This window comes from Pleurodeles waltl, chromosome 10, assembly GCF_031143425.1.
Source record: "Pleurodeles waltl isolate 20211129_DDA chromosome 10, aPleWal1.hap1.20221129, whole genome shotgun sequence".
NCBI classification, from domain to species: Eukaryota; Metazoa; Chordata; class Amphibia; order Caudata; family Salamandridae; genus Pleurodeles; species Pleurodeles waltl.
This window is the reverse complement of record NC_090449.1, coordinates 136,890,770-136,909,782: the sequence shown is the minus strand read 5'-3', so window position 1 is coordinate 136,909,782 and position 19,013 is coordinate 136,890,770. Positions and strand designations below refer to the sequence as shown.

The window sequence follows — 19,013 nt, the reverse complement described above, 5'->3', positions numbered from 1 at the left end:
CAAACCATGCGAGTGCCTATGGCTTTTAAGTGCATTTCTAGGGAGTTGCAAAACACCTAAGAATACACCGAATCCGAGATGTTCCATCGGTATGTCTGTGGCACAGACTGCTGTACTACAGTTTGGATGTGCTTATTTTTAAACAATAGTGGTTACAGTTTTTACTAAGCTGCTGAAGTCCTCAAGATCACAGTACCTTGCACAGGATTCCCTGTGAAGATTTGTTATATGTCAAGCTCTAATGAGACCATTGCCAAAGTTCTTTGGAGTTACATGATGCACCTTTCAACACTGTACAGATAAGCAGTTTTTTCTGTGTATTTCTTGATTACGAAAATTTTAGGATTTGAAATGATGCTGGGCGGGAATCGCTAACTGACTGGACATTCATTACAAAGCAGACTAAATGCAAGCATATAGAATAAAATATCCATCATGAGAGGATAATTATCCACAGAATGACGGCAAAAATTACCCTGCTTAAAAGTTATTGTAAAGTCTGCACGTAAATAGGGTCCAGTAACTGCTTACAAACTGAAATGTGTGTTGGCCCTATAAAGGTCTTCACCTACGTCATTTTAGATGCTGTTTTTAACTTTAATTTATAACATAATACATTCAGGCTTTTGTAGTCTTGGTTTACATCCAGTGACCTAATTAGACTAACACAACCTGATGCCATTTATATGTAGATAAAAAGCTAAGGAGTGTCCTGACATGGAGTGGTGGGGGGGCACCACCCTAATTAACGCCTTTTATGCGCCCCACACATTTGTAGATGTGCAGATTAGTTGCAGTTAGAAACTGCAGGTAGAACATGCATTATTGTTTTACGAACAGGTGTCCAGTTTTTGAATCCATGTGAATAAAAGTGTTAATTCGAAATCTAGCAGAGTAAGAACACTTTCTCTTTTGGATAGCAAAATTATGCTTGCTTTGTTTGTGTAGAGAATGCTGAATAGTAATGATCGTAACCGTCATCGCTATAACGATGTATATACTTGAACATGCCCATTCCAGCAATTATTTGGCCCACAGTGTCTTCGCAGTTTGACCTGTTCTTTATGATCCGTTGTGCTGCTGAGCAAAGCTGCCAAAATCGAATTTACCGCCCTTCTACAGTCAGTATTTGGAGCACCAAGGTACCGAGCACTGTTGCTTGCCATGCCCTGAAACTGTTATTCCATTGCCCATCCATGAAAGCTCTTTCGCAAAGGCTGCCTTTTGGCTACGTTACTTTGTGGTGGCAGCGAAAGTAATTAGGGACTGTATTAGCATACATTGAATCCAAAGCGCTCCAGTTGTTTATCGTTGACCAGAATAAGGTTATACAGTCCTCATCCTTTTCTTGGCTTTCGGAGACTTTGTCTCACTTTAAGAGCCCTAGATACAGAACATCCAGGCTTCAAAGAAAAAATGCAGGACTATGTGAGCTACTCCCGCCTGCTGTAGTCCAATTTTAGATCATTGAATCCACAGGACCTCTGTTAGTAATGGAAGATCATAGCAGAAAAGCATCCTTTGGGTATTCTTAGGTTGTAGACTACATTTAATGGCAGAAGGAAAGGTTTTTTGTGAAAGGCATTCTGTTAAGTATGCAAGCGGCATCACATTGCGCACTGTCTGCTTTAAAAAAAATAAGGAATACTTAATATGGGCCAGAAGTTAAGGAATAACTTCAGTGAAAATGTATGCCAAATATTGATATTGCAGAGAAAAGGAAACCAGTTTTTGAAAGGGTTGGCAATAACAGGTGGTAGCTAAGAAGTGATCGTGTCTGGGGGAGTGAAATTTGCATAATTTGCTTTTGCAATATAAAGCCTAATAACACGAAATGCAAATCTGTCATTTCAATTGGGTCTGCATCTGAGGCTATATAGGCGCTACCCCGGCACACCAACATTCGTTCCTTTCTTTCTGTGCCAACAGGGTGGATCAGGAGAGCTACACAAGTCACTTTTTTAGCACTTTTTTCCTACAATTTGTTGACTTTTTCAAGCTTTGCTTCCAGTGTGCTAGGAACACATCTCCCAACAAACATACGGGGTTTAAGCCATGTGGGGATTGTCAAACAGATGTTTATCTCTGACCCAAACTTGGTTTGCCTTTGGTGCCTAGGATTGGGCCACGCTTGACTGCAAGTCCATGCTCCTGAACATGATTCAGGAACAGGAGATGAAGCTCCTGGTGGGACAGCAGAAGGCGGCCCTGTGTCCATCCTGGGACCAAGAGAGATCACTGGGGAATTCACAGAGCCGTTCCTGCGGACTGTTGTCTTCCCACTCCTAGTCTCCTCCTCTTCTAAAGTGGGTAAGCCAAAGAAGCTCAAGAAATCAATGCATTCTTCAGCCTCACTTAGCTCTATGTTTTTAGGCCCTGTACCCACACTCCACCTGCGCATCTGGGTCTGCTCCATGCGTCCTAGATGTCCCTGGAGCGACTCCTGTCCAACTCGAGGAGTTTTATGATGCCATGCACTCCATCCTTGGGCCCATGGCTCCCTCTGTGTTCCTTAGAGCACCACAGAGCTGAGAGGTACTCCTCCTAGGTTACCATGAGTGGATTCCGGCTCAATGCCATCTGGCACCTCTGGATCTGTGCCCAACGCACAGTTATGGCCTCCTGGTGGAGGACACTAGAAGAAAAACTGGCATTAGGAGCTGGGTGATGCCAATGATCTGGACCCGTGCCCAGACACTGGCCTGGTTTATCCTCCAGGCCCTGCAGTTGAGGAAGGGGCATCTTTTAGGACTATGATGTGCAGGCCAGTGGAGGTTCTTGGCCTGCAGTAAACTTCAGTCGCAATAAAGACCAATGTCTTGACAGGTGCTTTAACAGGGGGGTGACCTCTGTAGAGCCTCGACTCCGATTTGAGGCCCTCACTGATGTTCTCCTGGGGTGAGGGTCAAACTTTTCATGGGGCCCCGTGCACAGAATGATTTCTTGATGCCATCGCCCAGCCTTAGAGACCCAGTCTTCCTGTCGCACGATCCCTCTTCAGAGAGCCTGGTGGTGAGGCATAAACTCAGGTGGATTCCCTACCACCCACTAGATAGAGAATCCAAGAGGCTGGATATCTTTGGGAAGAAGAATTTCTCTTCCCTCAGTTTGACATTGCCATGTTTGAACACCTTATGCCTCAGACCGATACTCCCATGCCCTGTGGTATTGGTTCATGTAGCGGCTGCCCGAGGACTGCTGGTTCTTTGTGATCCAGGCATTGGTTGATGGCGGATGCAGTGAATATCAGCATTTGGTGTGCACTGGACAACACTCATTCCTTAGGCAGAGGGATGCCTTCTAAAGTGGTGCTCCGCTGCCACACTTGGTTGCGGTCCACTAGGTTTTCGAGGGATGTCCAATCGTCCTTCATAGACATGCCCTTTGATGGCTTCCACTTCTTTGGTGACAAGGTTGACAGTGCGCTAAAGTGCTTCAAAGAGAGCCGAGTCATCACCAGATCCCCAAGCCTCTCCCTGAGCACCGGTCACCAGCAACAGTCCTTTTGCCTCTTACGTGGCCAAAGTCCAGGCTCGCATGGGCGTTCACAGTACAAATCTCATCCCCCTGGCAAACAGGCTTCCCAGTCCTTTTGTTGCTGGGAACCCAGATCATATAGAGGACGCAGGACCCACACGCTGCGTACTGTTCAGTCCCTGTTAGCGGTCACAGATAAACCTTGTTTGTGCAAATCTTTTGACATGTCTGTGTTAGTGTTCAGAAGGGTTATGCACTGCCCTCCCCGAGGATTCCACCACTGTTGCCATCATCCCCAGAATGGCTGACAGAGGACCATCCTATTTTTCTCCATCAGCAAGTGCAGGTTCTGTTGGGCAAAGGAGCCACTGAGAGGGTGCCAGCATCAGAAGTGGGACATGGTTGCTATTCCCACTAATTTCTGGTGATAAAAAAAAAAAAAAAAAAAAGATGGATTATTTCGTCCTACCCTGAATCTTTACCCTCTCACTGCCTTTCTGTGGAAAGAATATAAAGATTGCCTATTCTGGCTCAGGTTCTATCTGCCCTGAACAGCGGAGACTGGATGGTAGCGCTGGACTTCCAGGATGTATATTTCCACATTCCCATCCTGCAGACCCAAAGGCTTTACCTGCGGGTCACAGCAGGCCAAGAGCATCTCCAGGTCACAGTAATCCAGTTTAACCTCCTAGCACTCCTCAAGTGTCCCAGTCTTCCCCTACCTCAATGACTGGTTGTTGAAGGCAGGGTCGCCCCAAGCAGTCATTACCACCTCCAGACTTCAACATCTCTTCTGCACATGTTGGTGTTCACTATCAACGAGCAAATGTCACACCTTACTCCTTGTCAGATGCTCCCTTTCATCGCAGCTAATCTGGACAGGGTACAGTTCCGTGCCTACCCTCTGGAATTGGAAGTCCAGTATATTAAGGCTATGATCCCAGTGTTTGAACCACAGTCCTGGATTTCTGTGAGACTGACTCTGCGGCTGCTGGGACTCATGGCGTCCTTAATCCTGCAGGGAAAGCACTCTATCTGGCATACACGGGCTCTGCAGTAGGATTTGAAGTCCAGTGGGCGCAACATCTGAGCAATCTTTGCAACCTGTTTCAGATTTCAGGGGAGACTGCAAAAGACCTGCATTGATGATTGACGAACAATGCCACAGCTCTCTCCCTTCCTCACCTGGAACACAGTGCTGAGGAAAAACCACCTCTGATTTGGGCAGCCATCTGGGAGATGTGGAGATGATAGAACTCTGGTCTCCGGCAAAATTCCAGCTCCACATCAACATCCTGGAGCTGAGGGGCGAATGAGTTGGCATTGAAAACCTTATTTCCAGCTATCAAATGAAGGCTTGTTCAGGTGTTCAGACAACACCACTTCGTAACAAATAGGATGGAGTGGGGTCGTGGACCTTGTACCAGGAGGTCCTACACCTCCAGGATTTTGGTGGAGCGGGAGGACATTTCCCTGTATAGCAGTACCTTGCAGGATCTCTGAATGCCAGAGCACACAAATTCAGACGTTGATGCCTTGCGGATCATGAATGGTGTCTTTTTCCAGCAATGGTACAGGATTCATACAAGAATGGAGAGAACTTTGGCTCAAACTATTTGCCACCGCCAAGAATGTGAAATGTCAGCACTTCTGCGCGCTGAAGATTCCCAAGTGGCTTTCGCTCTGAGGCACCATCTAGATAGACTAGAACCTGTACTCCTGCATGCTTTTCTGCAGATATTGCTCCTGCTCCAAGTTTGAAAAAAAGGTCTGGAGTGTCTGGGCCTAAGTCATCTGCCCTCCGCTCCAGCTGCCCCTTTGGGAGAATCTCCTGTAGCAGCAGTAGGACAGGTTCCTGCACCAGAATCAGTGCACACTACAGTTTCATGCTTGGAGATTGAACAGTGAAAGTTAATATCTTCTGGAGGTTTGTGATGTCATCTTGATAGCCAGGTGTCTTCAACAGAGACTGCATCCACCTGCCATTGGAACACGTTTGTGGCTTGGTGCGCCTACTCCTATGTTGACCCACTTTCTGCCCACTTGTCAAAGGTGATGTTTATGATGTCATTAGCCTACCAAGACCTTGCCTTGGCCACCATTAAAGGTTATCTTGAGGCTTAATTTCGTCTTAGCATTTCTCATGGGCTCCCCATTTGAGCCCCTTTATAACTGTCCTCTACAACCCCTGACTGGTAAGTCATCCTAGTGGTCATTGCATTGGCCAGAACAGCCAGTGAATATCAAGTTCTTTCCATTAACCCTCCATACATCAGCTTCTGCCCAGACGAACTGGTTCTTCGGACTTTTGCCTCCTTTCTACTAAGAGTTTGGCCTCTCCTACATCGGCCAAAACGTGCTGCTGACCTTTTTCGCTCCACCTCCTGCTTCTAAGGAAGAGGAGTGGCTCCACCTTGTGGATGCAAAAAAAAAAAAAAAAAACACTGTCCTATATTGATTGTACTGGTTAGACCAACTATTTGTCAGATTCACAGGATTATAAAAAGGCAGTGCAGAGGAGAATCATTTCTCAATTGATTGTACTCTGTATTTAAAATCTGCTGTGCACTAGGTAAGACACAGCCACCTAAGGGTGTACGGGTCCATTCCACCAGGGTAAAGGCTGCCACTGCTGCATTAACAAGCGGGTACCTGCCCTGGACGTCCGCCAAGCTGCTATGTTAGGATCCCGCCACACATTCCATGGAGCTCTACTCCATGGGCAGTCCAATCTCTCTGGATGGGCATTTTGTCCATTCGGTCCCCCAATACTTGCTGGTTTAAGCCGTTCGTAGACCCACCTCCAGATAGGTATTGCATGAGTATCTATTCTAAGATGAGGAATCTGGGTTTGAGACTATCAGAACAAGTTACTTAACTTTTGGTCATACTTTTTCTTGTAGAGACTCCTCCAAGCAGAAGATTATTCATTGACCCTTCCATCCTCCCCGTTCTGGTAAATGGACCTTCTCCCCTTAGATCTTGCACAGTGGTTTAATTAATCATTCTGAAGTGGCTCCATGGTTTTTTGTGAGAAAATGGTTACAAACGAAACTGATGTCAGAGTCTGAGTAGTGCCTACACTTCTGATGTGGAGCTCGCAGGAACCGCTCCAGATTTTCCAGATCCTGTCTGACCCCTGGGGAGGTGAGGAATCTACTGTTAGATAGTCCCTGTCAGAAAATGCGTTACTGAAAGAAAGTAACTTGTTCATACAAGCCACCTTCTAAGCCATTCTTGTTTGGGCGACAAAATGCAGAGAGGAGGTATCTAGAAACATTTAAATAAATGAGTGGGGTATAGCTAAAGTAGAAGTGAGCCTACAGCACTGGCCCATGTGGATTTAGAATTGCAAGTGACACATGGCGACCCATCTGGAATTGGGACACAAGGGCAAAAAAGAAAAAAAAATCACACACAAAAAACCCAAAACACAACCTTGTCAGAAAAGGTTACAAATAAAGGATACTGCCTCATTACAGGGGTTAGCTGAGAATTTCCAAACCGAATTCTAAACGTTTTGATAGATATCATGGAGAGATTGTTTTGTGCATGTATTAACAGGAGAATAAAAGGTAAGGACTTTTACAAGAGAGCGAAGGGTAGACTAGAAGGTCCTTGTGTTCCTCATCTACAGTCTGTCTCTATTTAAGTGAATGAAGTTAGAAGCTTGTGGCCAGAACTGTAAAGTGACTGAACTTTGACGCAATATAACATTAGGTTGTTGTGCTCATTTACGGAGGAGTTTGGGTTTGACTCAAAATCATTAGTTATTGGTGGCAACTCCGAGTCTTTAAAGATTTTATTTTCCTTTTGAGCAACATTTTACAATAACGTTGAAAAATGAAAAATGTTCGACGGTATTGTCAAGGAAGAGACGTTATGTTAAAGTATTTCCTGAAATGAATACTTGAAATCTGCGAACTTTTTCCCCGTTATTGTTGGATATTGGTTCGCACTGCATGATACATTACAGTTCTTCGGTAGTGTTACGCATAATTACATGCAGATTCAATTGTGCGCTCATTTATATGCTTGACCTTTCACAGAACCATTCCGTCTATGTTTGGCTCCTTCGTTTGCAAGCACCAAAAATGTCTTTATCTATGAAATAAATAATTTGCATCTAATAAGACTATTTTGACTGCAGATACGGACTCTGAGGAAGATGACGACCCTCTAAAGGATGAATGGCCTTCACAGTCTCCATCCAGCCCCAAAATGAGACACTCCAGTCTCTACCGTACAGCGGCCAAAAAGAACAGAAAGGCAGCCGGAGGCTTGAAGCCCGCCAAGAGGGGCACGTCTGCCACTGGGACTCTAAAATCAAAACAGGCCGCGAGCAGGAAGCAGCAGTTTTGTTTACTGCTGCAGGAGGCAGAGGCCGGATCTTCCTTCAGTGACTCTTCGGTGGACTCATGTGAGCAAGGTTACTAGATTAAAGAAAGAAAAAAAAAAACAACTAAAAAAAAAAAAACTATCCATGTTGATAGAGAAGGAGATGGCAATGGGGTCAGCCATTTTTGATGGCCAAAGTATGGGTGGCCATATTTGTTCTGGCAGCGTAGTCTGCTCATCATTATAATTAACACTTTTATTATTTTTTTGTACTTGTATCATTGTGATAATATTATTGGCTCTATTAGAGCCCCTATACTGACTGGTTTTTAAGTCTCCATTTGCCCCTTTTCCCAGTCTACTCCTTACCTTTTTCCTTACAGCACAGTTTTCCTTTTTTTTTTTTTTTAATGGCATGGGCCTTGTGGCGGCTTTAAGGAGAGCGTTTTTTCTTTCTTTTTTTTTTAACATGAAAACTGTTGTGCGGGTGTGTGATTCGATGTTTGTATTGCAATTTGGTATACGAAGCTTTATTAAACATATCAAGTTCATTTTTAACTAAACAAGTGTGCTTTGTCTCTCTTGCTGTGTCTCTTATTAGGTGATTAGGTTTTGCTTCACTTCATCCTGCTTTCCCCCTTCACATTACCTACCATGCCAAAGATAAATGTTTTATTTTCAATGCAGTCCTGCTGTCTGTCTCTATTATTCAAATATCCCTCATTGTGGTTGGAACTTGTTAATTTGTTACAACAAAGAAGTGTCTGTTCTATGACCTATTTACATCTTTCAAAAAGCTGCATTCGTGAAGTCTGTGGTGTATATAAACCCCTCTGGAGAACATTTAGTAACATTTGGATTAACTAAAATTAAAAAAAAAAAGTTGGTGGTCAAATTTTGGAGTAGGTTTCTATTTTTCACAGGTTCAACAAAATCACTTTTAGATTTTTTTTGACAGCCGTTTGGTAAAACGATTTGATTAGGACTTGGTTTACTCGTAAAGAAAATATTTTTAATTCAGGTCTCTATACAGGGTGGAAAATGCACAATGTCAGAATTGCAAATGTATATATTTGAGTTCAATTTTCAAACGCTTTATCACCTATTTCGCCTTTTCTATAAAGTGGCATTATAGCAGCCCAGCTAGGACACAACGTTTACAAAAGTCAATTAATGAAACGCTTCTAAAGTAAACTAAGTTTCATGAAGCTTCATGCAGTGTTTGACTCATTCTATGGTTGAAGTCTTACTTTGCATACAGTAAACTGGATATGAATAATACAGAGTTCTTTTCCCTGTGAATGACTCTGTGATTCTTATATTGTCAAAAACACTCTTGAGTTATCCTTGTGATAAAGCAGACACTTCGCACCCTCAGTCACCTTATGAGGACCGAGTGTTTGTAATCATCAAGGCCGCTCCACAAGTAATGTGATGCATAGTTACTTCAGTGACAGATACACCTAATTTCTGATCACTTTTCAGGTTGCTAGTGCTTCCACGATTCTGGGAAGAATATAATGGGTAGATCTACCAGATCACTCTATGCTGGTGAACATGCAATGTTTAATTTCGTGGATTTCCTTCAGACCATTGCCATCTAGTACTTTGGTCAAATTGGTGTCATAACATCCAGAGTGCTATGAGTGGGTTAAGTGAGCCAAGAACAGCACATTTGGTTGGGGGGTGGGGGGGGCTGCTTGCCTTGAGTCATCTGGTATCTCTAATGCAAGCCACACACACATAAATATATATATATATATGTATTAATATTAAAATATTACAATTGAAATTGCCAAATTAAAACAAAAAATGAATTTTCAAAGCAGGTCGTGTCTGCATACTTTCATTTAATGGTAATATCTGGCCACCAAAGGTTTTTAGGTGCTTTTCCATGTAGTATTTAAAGAATCATCTGGTTGAGTGCGCGAATCCTTCAGTTGCAATTTGTCAATCCCAAAAATAGGAGAGCACACAGTGTTTTGGGTAGTTACCAATTTCAATTTTCCTCCCTATTATCTATGGGAAATTTACATTTTTATATACAAAGATAAATAGTGAAAACTTTTTCTTACAAATTAACACATGTTCAAGTCTCATTAAAGGATATTTGGGTAATAGGGTTTCTAATAGCTTTCCCTGGTACTAAAAAAACAAAAACCTTAAATTAACCTACCTTTTCTAGATGCTTGCTTTCTCCTCGCAGCTGCTTGAGCACCCCTTCATTCTTGACCCTTATCCATGAAGCTTTGAATGTTTGTATCGGTCTCTTGCATTTGCTCTTCTGTACTAAAGAAGCAAAGTTATTGGCTGGGAGTAGGGCAGACACCGCGCAGTGTGGGGTCAGTTCCCATCACAACCGAATGTTGCACCATTATGTAGGTAGGCAAAGTACCTTTACATTTTCATCTGTAAAGCTCACGTTTTTGTTTTTTAAGTGGTATCTCCATTTTATAAAACATTCCATAAATTTAATATCATTTGGGTATTTTTTTTTTTTTTATTTCATATCACAAATGTCCATTTCACTTTGGTTGGAATGAATCATGCATTTTAAAATGTAATGAGTTTGTTCTACTGCTGAAGACTCCAGAAAAGTAGCTTGGCGAAAATGAGAATTGGAACCAGCATTGTTAACTACCTGTGGAGGTAAAGTTGCTGTACCTCAAGCAAAATGGCACCTTGGATGGACACACTTCAAGAAGTTGCATCACTCCCTGAGTTCTGTCACCAGTAAAGAGGCAGGGATGATGTGGCAGCACAGTAGTTCTTGATGGGCTTGTTTGGAATTGGTAAGTGGGCAATGTTGACCAGTAAAAATATTTACTTTTTAAAGATCGGTCAATGATAGTTTGAAAACTTTTATTTTGCCAATCCAAACTCTGAACGACAATTAGAAAAGCCATAACTAGTTGTGAAACATTTGGATGACTCCATCGTTGGAATTATCCAAGAAAGAAAAGTGGACAATGTTCACACTTGTAACAGAGGTGACCCTCATTCAGTCTGTGATTAAAGAGCAAATGAGGTCGCCATTTTGAATAGATTAAAATCTGACGTTGAGCCAATCTGCTTTTGCAGTCCGCAGCAGAGTGCCAAAATCGGAATGCAAAAATGGACTTGCCCCACTACTTTGAAATAGATGGTGAATAGCTCTACCTTCCCCACATATACAGCCATTTGTTTTTAATGGTATCAGAAATTGCTTCTGAATATTAGTGTTTGCCATTTAGTCTTTATTTAAAAAACATTTCTGGAGTCAGCAGCATAAGGCACAAAATTCTAAAATAAAAAATAAAGGCTAGATTAAGACCAAGAAACATCAAGGGAGGGGGCTCCAAGCCAGCATTTGAGATACTAACCTAAGTGAAAACTAATTGGACCCAACAGCTGTCTATAGTCTGCCTGCACTTAGCCTGCTTTGTATGCCGTAGGCTTGCTTGGTGTTGTGCGAACACGTCTTTATGATCCAACATGGATCTCAAATGTGTTTTGTGTTTGTTCTTTCTTCCCCTTTTTGTGCTGCTTCAACATCATCCTGTTACTGTTGCACATCCACCTTCGAACACCAAATAATATTTACAAGTTTCTCTTCATTGTTTAACAACTATCTGTTTTCACTGCTTGCCTAACACATTTTAGGGAAAGCATTTTGAAAAATTGGGAGGTATTTTTGCTTTTTACAATTGGCTTGACATTTGTAAACTAGGATAAACCTTCACTATTTTTGCTTTACCTTTGCAAATGTTTTACCCTGTCTAATCCTATACACCCTTTGTCTGAAAAGGGATGTTCCCATATTTTTGTAACATTTTGATTTTATTTATGCAAATTAAGAAAAATCTGAAATTTGTGCTTGCAAACAACATGGCTGGTTTGCCTAGCTTGTTGTAACTTCTAGTGGTTATTTGCCATCAGGCACAATCTGAGCATAGCAAATGTTTTTGTTCTTTTTAAATGTCTTAATATCACACCTGTTGAAGATGAACTCGCATTTTAAAATTGCATGGGCATAGGCCAATGGATAACTGGTCTCCACTTAATAGTGTTAGAACTTTTGTTTAGGCTGTGACTCTTGAAACAAAAAAGAGGTATCCTAAAATTGTGCTTGCCAGAAGTGTGGGTTAAATACTGGTTCAACCTGAGCCTCTTAAATATTTTTGGCTGTGGAGGGAGGTGGGAGGATCACCTTCTAATTCAAAATATTTGGTATTAAATTAAGCTTGTACATTCCAAAGACTTGACAAGAAGGTACAGTAGTTGACTTTGCTGTTTGTTGATGCACTCCCCTGGATGTTTTCCAGAATAGTAATAATCTCAAGATAACACTCTAGGTGGAATGGACACTTCAGTTTCATCTGTGTAAAGAAATCAAACTTTTCTGTCAATAAGTCCGCTCTATTCTACCTAAGAATAGGCGCTCAATAGGTTATAGTAGAGTTTAGGGATTTGGGGATATCTGCCTCTGCTGTCTAGAGCAGAATAGATGCCCAATTCCAGTTGCCAAATTACTGTTTTTTGTATTTTAATCTCATGATTCTGGTTTGCATATTAAAATATATTGAATGACTAGATAACAAATGCAAGTAACCGTGGGCAACAAGTGATCATATTTAGATTGTTGATATCTGAAACAATTTGGTCAGGAAATGTAAACCATGGGATATCTTCAGCAGAAATAGCCCTGTGGGCATGTTATATTGAAAGTCTACTTCTCTTTCACAAAATACATAATTCAGAAATTGAATAGCTTTCTTTTTACTAGTTAGATTGACTTGATAAAGACCAGAGACTTTATTTAGTTTTTTTATGACAGTTCCAGCTCAACCTCCTAGGGCTTCAACGTTTTGTTATGCTGACCAGCATTGTTTGCTTCCAGAGGAAGTGAAGTTGTAAATTAGATTCTAAGTTTGTTCTGGAATGTGGCTTTCACAAAAGCTTAAGGAAAACGTGTCCCTACCTCTGTGCAAACACAAAGCGAAAATGAATATGATGAGTCCCTTAAGTATTTACTGTAAAATAAGAGTTGCACAATTAATCTGATTTATTAAGTGCGATCTGAATGTGCCTTTTGGGCTTAAGTGGAATGAGAAGTAGCGCCTGCATCTCATCCAGATGAAGTTAGCAGAAGAAGGTCTCTGTATTTTAATGGATTCATGTGATTCTTGAGACGGTTTGCTACACACAAAGAAATAAAAAATCTGTATGAAATTAAAAAAGTACTTGGAAAAAGCCATATAGATTCGTATTAAAAAAAAAAAAAGGGGCAGCGGGGACCTAACTTCCCAAGTCCCCTTTTAAATAGCTCAGAGAAACGTCAGGGCTTAAGCCTGCTTGCACCAAAAATGTATTTGTCTATACTGAAACTCGGGAGTTAAGGAAAAGCCTTCTTGCTTTGATACTCCAAGAAGAACTATGCATGTTGTTTAGTAGTCCTCACTATCTGTCACTTCTTAAAGAATGAAGAATCTATTGCAGAAACCATAAAATATTGGTTTTCCAGAAAAGACAATAACCGTACAGTTCATCTCAGACACTGATGTACAGAGATGTTGTATGAAGACAAAAGCAATAAGCAAATTCTGGGTTGCTTACTTGACAGTAGCTTATTAAAAAACAGCTCAACGATGCTTATGGTGATGGAGAGGAACTAGATGGCGTTCTCTAGTTGTACACGCAGAGTTGTTTAATGGGTAGCCCAGGGCCGTGTAGTCTGACTGCATAGGTTGGGGTGATGACCGATGACTAACGTGAAATAAACCCGGAGGACTGTATGGCTCAACTTAAAAGGTTTCCTATATTGATTAGATGTTTTCTGTGGCTGACACTTGGCTTAAAAAACATTTTAATGTACTTCTTTCCTTCCGCATGCTAGATTCTAGCTCGGATGAAGATGACGAGGAAGAAGCTGAGGATTATGGCCTCGATAGTGCAAGGCTTTCCTCGCCGACCCTGGATGAGAGTGGTCTGGGTCTCCTGGCTAGGTTTGCTGCCAGTGCTATGCCAAGTCCCGTCATTTCCTCGCCTCTTTCTGTCGTTCAGCTTGAGGCCAAACAGAAGGCAAAAAAGAAAGAGGAAAGGCAAAGCCTGATGGGTAAGTCGCACCTGTTGTGAAACACTTTTTTCAGAACAAGCTGAGAGTTCAATGGGCTTTGTAAGATACGTTCTTCACTGAAGTTGACAATGCAAAAACCTCACCTGAACAGGACACTGTCCTAGCCAAGGGCCATTCAAGACAAATCAGAGCACCAAAGGCTGGTATTTATATTCGTGACACAGCCCAACTGCACATGGATGAAATGTTGGCTGTCAGTCTTAAAGGTACTTTACATCAGTAGAGGCCGAAGCGGGCTAAGCTCTGTCTGGTCTGAGTCAATATACGTTTTCGCAGTATCCCAGTGTGGGTATTATATATATATATTTGATTGCTAAAGGGAGGCTGAAAAATTACACCGCATGGTCCATGAAAATAAGCCTTAAGTGCTGCTGATGCAACCTGACGCCCTCAATCTAGTAACACCTCTGCCTCTCATTTGGATTTAATAGTAACTCCATTGGTAGCTTCTAATGAATTCAGCTGGGTGGATGTGGAGCATTAACTTAGGGAGTTTTAGCTGGGAATTTCCACAATGTTTTATTGGAAGGGATCAGTTACCTACCCAAATTTAATATAGTTGTGTAAGTGAGCAGGCTGATATCCTTGTATTGATTAAAGTGAAGTAGAAGTAGTTATCCGCTCATAAGTACACAAGTGCTCTGGCCGGTCTGCCATGTGAGTGTGTCTGGGATACATTTTAACTCAGAAACGAGTAGATATACATGGAGACTACATAGAAGGAAGGCTTTAAAGTTATCGCAAGTAAGGGCGTGTCTCTTTTATTAAGCATCAATAGGGTAATTCTCATTGTTTTTTATTTGCAAATTATGCTTTTTTTTTTTTTTTTTTTTTTTTTGCTATTGGTAGCCTGTGTCCGGAAGCTTTCGTGATGTCTTCAAGTTCTTTCAATCTGCATGAAAGTATATTATTTGACCGAGAGCTGCTTGAAACATTAATACTTTTATTCTATGATAGCCCCGGAGCTGTAAGCGCACAGAACATTTTTCATTCTTTAAGACTGTTTTAAAGTGCGAAAAGGCTCTTCAGAAATGATTTCAGCGCCATGCTTGTTTTTCATTAGGTGACCGTGAATTATTTATTATTTGAAAAAAGTCTTTAAAAATCAGTGTTTACACATGATTTCATACATTTATTATAGCTGTACTATTGGAGTTTTGGTGCAATCTACTTGATTAGTGGCTATTCAGAACTCTCCCCACTACCTTGCAGGATTGAAATACTCTCTTTTAGAGTATCAGCTGTGTTGCAGATGTTGAAAAACAATATGATTAAATGTTTTTGATGTGAGACCGACTATAAGAAACCTCAGTCCTTTTTGTTCTCTGAATCGTTTTCCTTCATTTCCAGGGACTGAATTTGAATATACCGATTCCGAGAGTGAAGTAAAGATCAGGAAGAAAACACCTCTAGGACTATTGCGCTCACGGATACTGTCGCTAGACTCTGGGAGTAGATTGGCAGTGATGCAAAGTGAGAGCTCCTGTTCAGGGAACATTGATAAAACAAAGGTTAACGAGTGTGCCGGAAAACTGAAGAAACTAAGATGCCCTAAGAGCATGAGCTTTGATTTTGGACTGGACGCAAGTGACGATGACTTGTGGACACGCCGCCGTAGCGAGCGTATCTTTCTTCACGATGCCTGTACTACTTCTGCATTGTCACCCACTATGCCTCCTTGTTCAGCGCATATTCCGAAGTCTGCCTTCAATAGCAAAGTAAGCACAATGAGCCCCAAGAACGAAGGCAGTAAAGGGAAGGACCTGAAAGACTGCCAGGTATATTATCTTTCTTACTAAAGGAGAGCTCTGGCTGTTGACGATTCATTTTTAGTCAAGGGCATTGGCCGTTAAGAAAATTGAAACTGATAGTGGATAGATGTGAAGATAGATACCTTCTTTAACTGAGAAATATTGAAATGGGTTATGTTTTATGGGAATTACAAGTGGACCAGCGAGTAAAAGCATGTGAATAGGACTTTATAACCAGATTTTTCCAGGAATAAAAACGCATGCATGGTTTAAGTCATGAAACTTGTGTAGGTGAGGTTTAATTACAGTATGTAACTTGTGTTATGTCTTTGCAGTGTAGACCTTATGAGCGTACAGTATGTGAATGTATTTTTTGACAAACATTGTGAGAGCTGATGTAAGTGGGGGTTGTTTCTGACCAGCCCCCTGGGGAATGTAAAGCACATGTGGCTCATACTAAGCAAGTAGGACTTTGGGAGTATTTCCAAAGAATGTCTCTTACTTCTGATGCCTGATCGGCTAATTTACACCTAGAAGGATCATGCGTAAGTCCTGCAAAAAGTAAGGGCAATCTTTCTGCTGTGTAGATATAGGTGTCCTATGCAACGCAGGAAAGAAAATGCAGTTAATAAGAATTGCAGTATTATCCTAAACCTAGGAACAGATTCTATTGTGCAAGCCTTTAAGGCACATATCCTAGTGTATTATTTTACAACTATGACATGTACAGCTAGGCATGATCCAGCGGAATCTGGACCAGAATACACAAAATGTATTTGTCGTTCTCCTTTGTACCATATCTTTTTTAAATGTCCAAATGCCTCTTTGAATTGGCCACAGAATTTTAAAATCCACTCCAAAAAGAGCATTTGTTTTCTGTCACTTGTTTTCTTTGTGCCTTCTTTTTCATTTATTGTTGTCGTTGCTACAGCTACCTTCACCAGAATGGGATGCAAGAATGAAAGAAGTCAACCTTTTTACAGCCATTAAGTGTGCTGCCAGCTCTGGAGTGGAACACAACCGAAAATATACCCCATCCCACTGTGCTGCACCAGAGGTAGGGAACAAAAGCTGGGAAGTGGGTGCAGCAGAGTGTCTTCTGGTCTATTTATCGGTCTCCTCAGTTTTAGCTTTTGAGAGACTCCTTTTGAAATTCTCGTTCTAAATCCTTCTATCTTTGTGTTTACGAACATGTGGCTTATCTGTGGTTTGAACTGGCTTATCGGGTGTTTTTTTGGCATACAATTTGTTTAGGACGAACTGGTATAATTTTGGGATTCTGTGCCTGACAGTGGTACCAGACTGGAGCTCTTGAGAAACCAAGGATCCATAGCAAAGCTGTATGCTTCCTGTTCAAGAGTTATTACGATGCAACAAATATACACCTTACTAATAAACATGACTTGTGAATGATGAAAATATGGAATTGATAACAGCAGCACATAAGTATCACTTAAAAGAGGGCGTAGCATTTCTGCATAATAGTAGACACCTGTAACTAAATTTATTAGGTTTTATAAAACTGAATAAAGGTGTAGTAATTGAATGGTGTTAATATGCATATGGCTGGCGATTTGGGTGGAAAGATTTGGTATAGGAACGTGTTTCGTACCAGTGCTGTGGATTAAGGATCAGCATGATTTGATGGCAGAACCAACAGAAGTGTGCACTTGAAGGAGTCGAGAAGCACAAAAAATGATTTTCCCTGGATAAGAAGGTATGCAAATAGTGCCGAGCGATGATTGCTAGTTGGCATTTTTAGGGTTTTGCGAATTTTTTAATTGGACAGCAACTTTGGCCGGAATGAGTTTTCAGCATCGTGATAAGTAGAAGTTTGTTAGTGGTTGATTTCCAGCTGTGAAATCCTAGAGCTTGCAATAGACTGCCCACAACTCATGCTTCACTGCGAGCATAGTGGCATGGGAGTCTCTTGCTGGGTTCTGGAAGAAGACAGGACATTGTTGAAGGCGACGGCAAAGAAAGTGGCTGATAGAGGACGTGTGAGGGATCCGAAGAGGAGATTGCTGCCATGTGTGCTCGTCCACCAATGGTCATTTGAAGACCGCAGTACCACAAAACTTTGCTAAAGAAGCTTTTTTTTCCCCCCCAACACCTTTGCTAAAGAACTTTAGATTTGTGATACTTGGGAACTTTAGACCTCTATTTTAAAGCCAGTTTAACTTCAGTAGGATGAGGTTTACTTGAATATTCTTTCTAATAGCATCTTGTACTACTGGCAGTGAGTTTTCAGACAGTCCGATTTCCAAGGATCCTGGGAGAGTGATGTTTTTACTATCGGAAGGTTTCCTTTGCTCTAATGACTTTTGTTAGAGAAGGATATGTAGGGGAATGAGGTGATAGTATACGTTTTGGTGTGATAGTTGCATGATAAACAGCAGCTCACTTCTTTTTTAGCATGCGTTCATGGGTTGATTCTCTGGATTTGGTCTGTTGTTATTACACGTTCTTCAGTTCCTTAAGCTTGTCGCCCATCAGGATTTTATCATCTTTATTTCAGCAGAAAAAAAAAGAAAAAGATGAGGTATCGAAATCATCACTTTCGCCTTCTGCCTTGTCACCACCTTGCATTTTACTTGCTTCTTCCGAGGTTCGACTAAACCCACTGAGCCCACTCACTTGCAACAAGAATAAAAAAGTGAAGGGAAAGCCAAAGGAAGTGAAAAAGGAGGTGAGACCAAGTATATTTAAAAAATAAAATAAAATTATATAGACATTTTGCTTATAAGGCTCTCCTTGATCTAAATCTGCAACTGGTGATGAATACTAATGGATTATGTGAGCGAGGATATTTAGGTTGTGAAAAAAAGTCAGGCGCCAAAGACGTTTACAAAGTCTTTACACCCCCCCCCTTTTTTTTTTTAATACTACTCTTTTAAATACATATCGAGTAACGTCTCTTTGAGCACCGTAAATATCATTTTTAGTCCCCTCTAGTGTTCAGGGAAGCCTTTAACCATATAGTGATCCAGCTCAGAATAACATCTCATTTTGTAACAAAAGTTTAAATCCAGGCTCTCACCATGCATTGAATGTTCACTACAGCACAAAATAAATCCACATCATGGATCAGTCTTGAGGACATTTTTTTCCACTATCTGTTTTGGCAAAGAAAGGCTCGCCAGGGTGTAACCTAGCGGAGTAGGCAGACGATTTGACTACCAAAGCGAGGACAGTTAATCTTTGGAGATCTGTTGAACAGTCTATATGAAAACAGTTGTGAGTTTCTGCCGATAGTCCTGCAGGAGTTGAGTTTACTTCCTTTCACAGGGCCATGGCAGCATGTGATGGCCATGAGCACATTTTAATCCAAA

General features: G+C 41.4%; 1 protein-coding gene across 7 annotated transcripts in view; it reads left to right on the top strand.

The window, feature by feature from the left end:
* Positions 1–19,013, top strand: part of TNRC18 (trinucleotide repeat containing 18) — a 206,777-nt gene that overhangs the window by 125,179 nt on the left and 62,585 nt on the right. For 4 of the 7 annotated variants that reach the window (XM_069209985.1, XM_069209990.1, XM_069209988.1 and 1 more), the window contains 5 exons: positions 7,628–7,897; positions 13,691–13,909; positions 15,281–15,708; positions 16,613–16,738; positions 18,200–18,370. In XM_069209985.1, coding sequence (XP_069066086.1) covers positions 7,628–7,897; positions 13,691–13,909; positions 15,281–15,708; positions 16,613–16,738; positions 18,200–18,370 — 1,214 coding nt within the window. The remainder of the gene's footprint in view (positions 1–7,627; positions 7,898–13,690; positions 13,910–15,280; positions 15,709–16,612; positions 16,739–18,199; positions 18,371–19,013) is intronic. The other 3 variants (XM_069209991.1, XM_069209992.1, XM_069209987.1) reach the window with 2 other exon arrangements.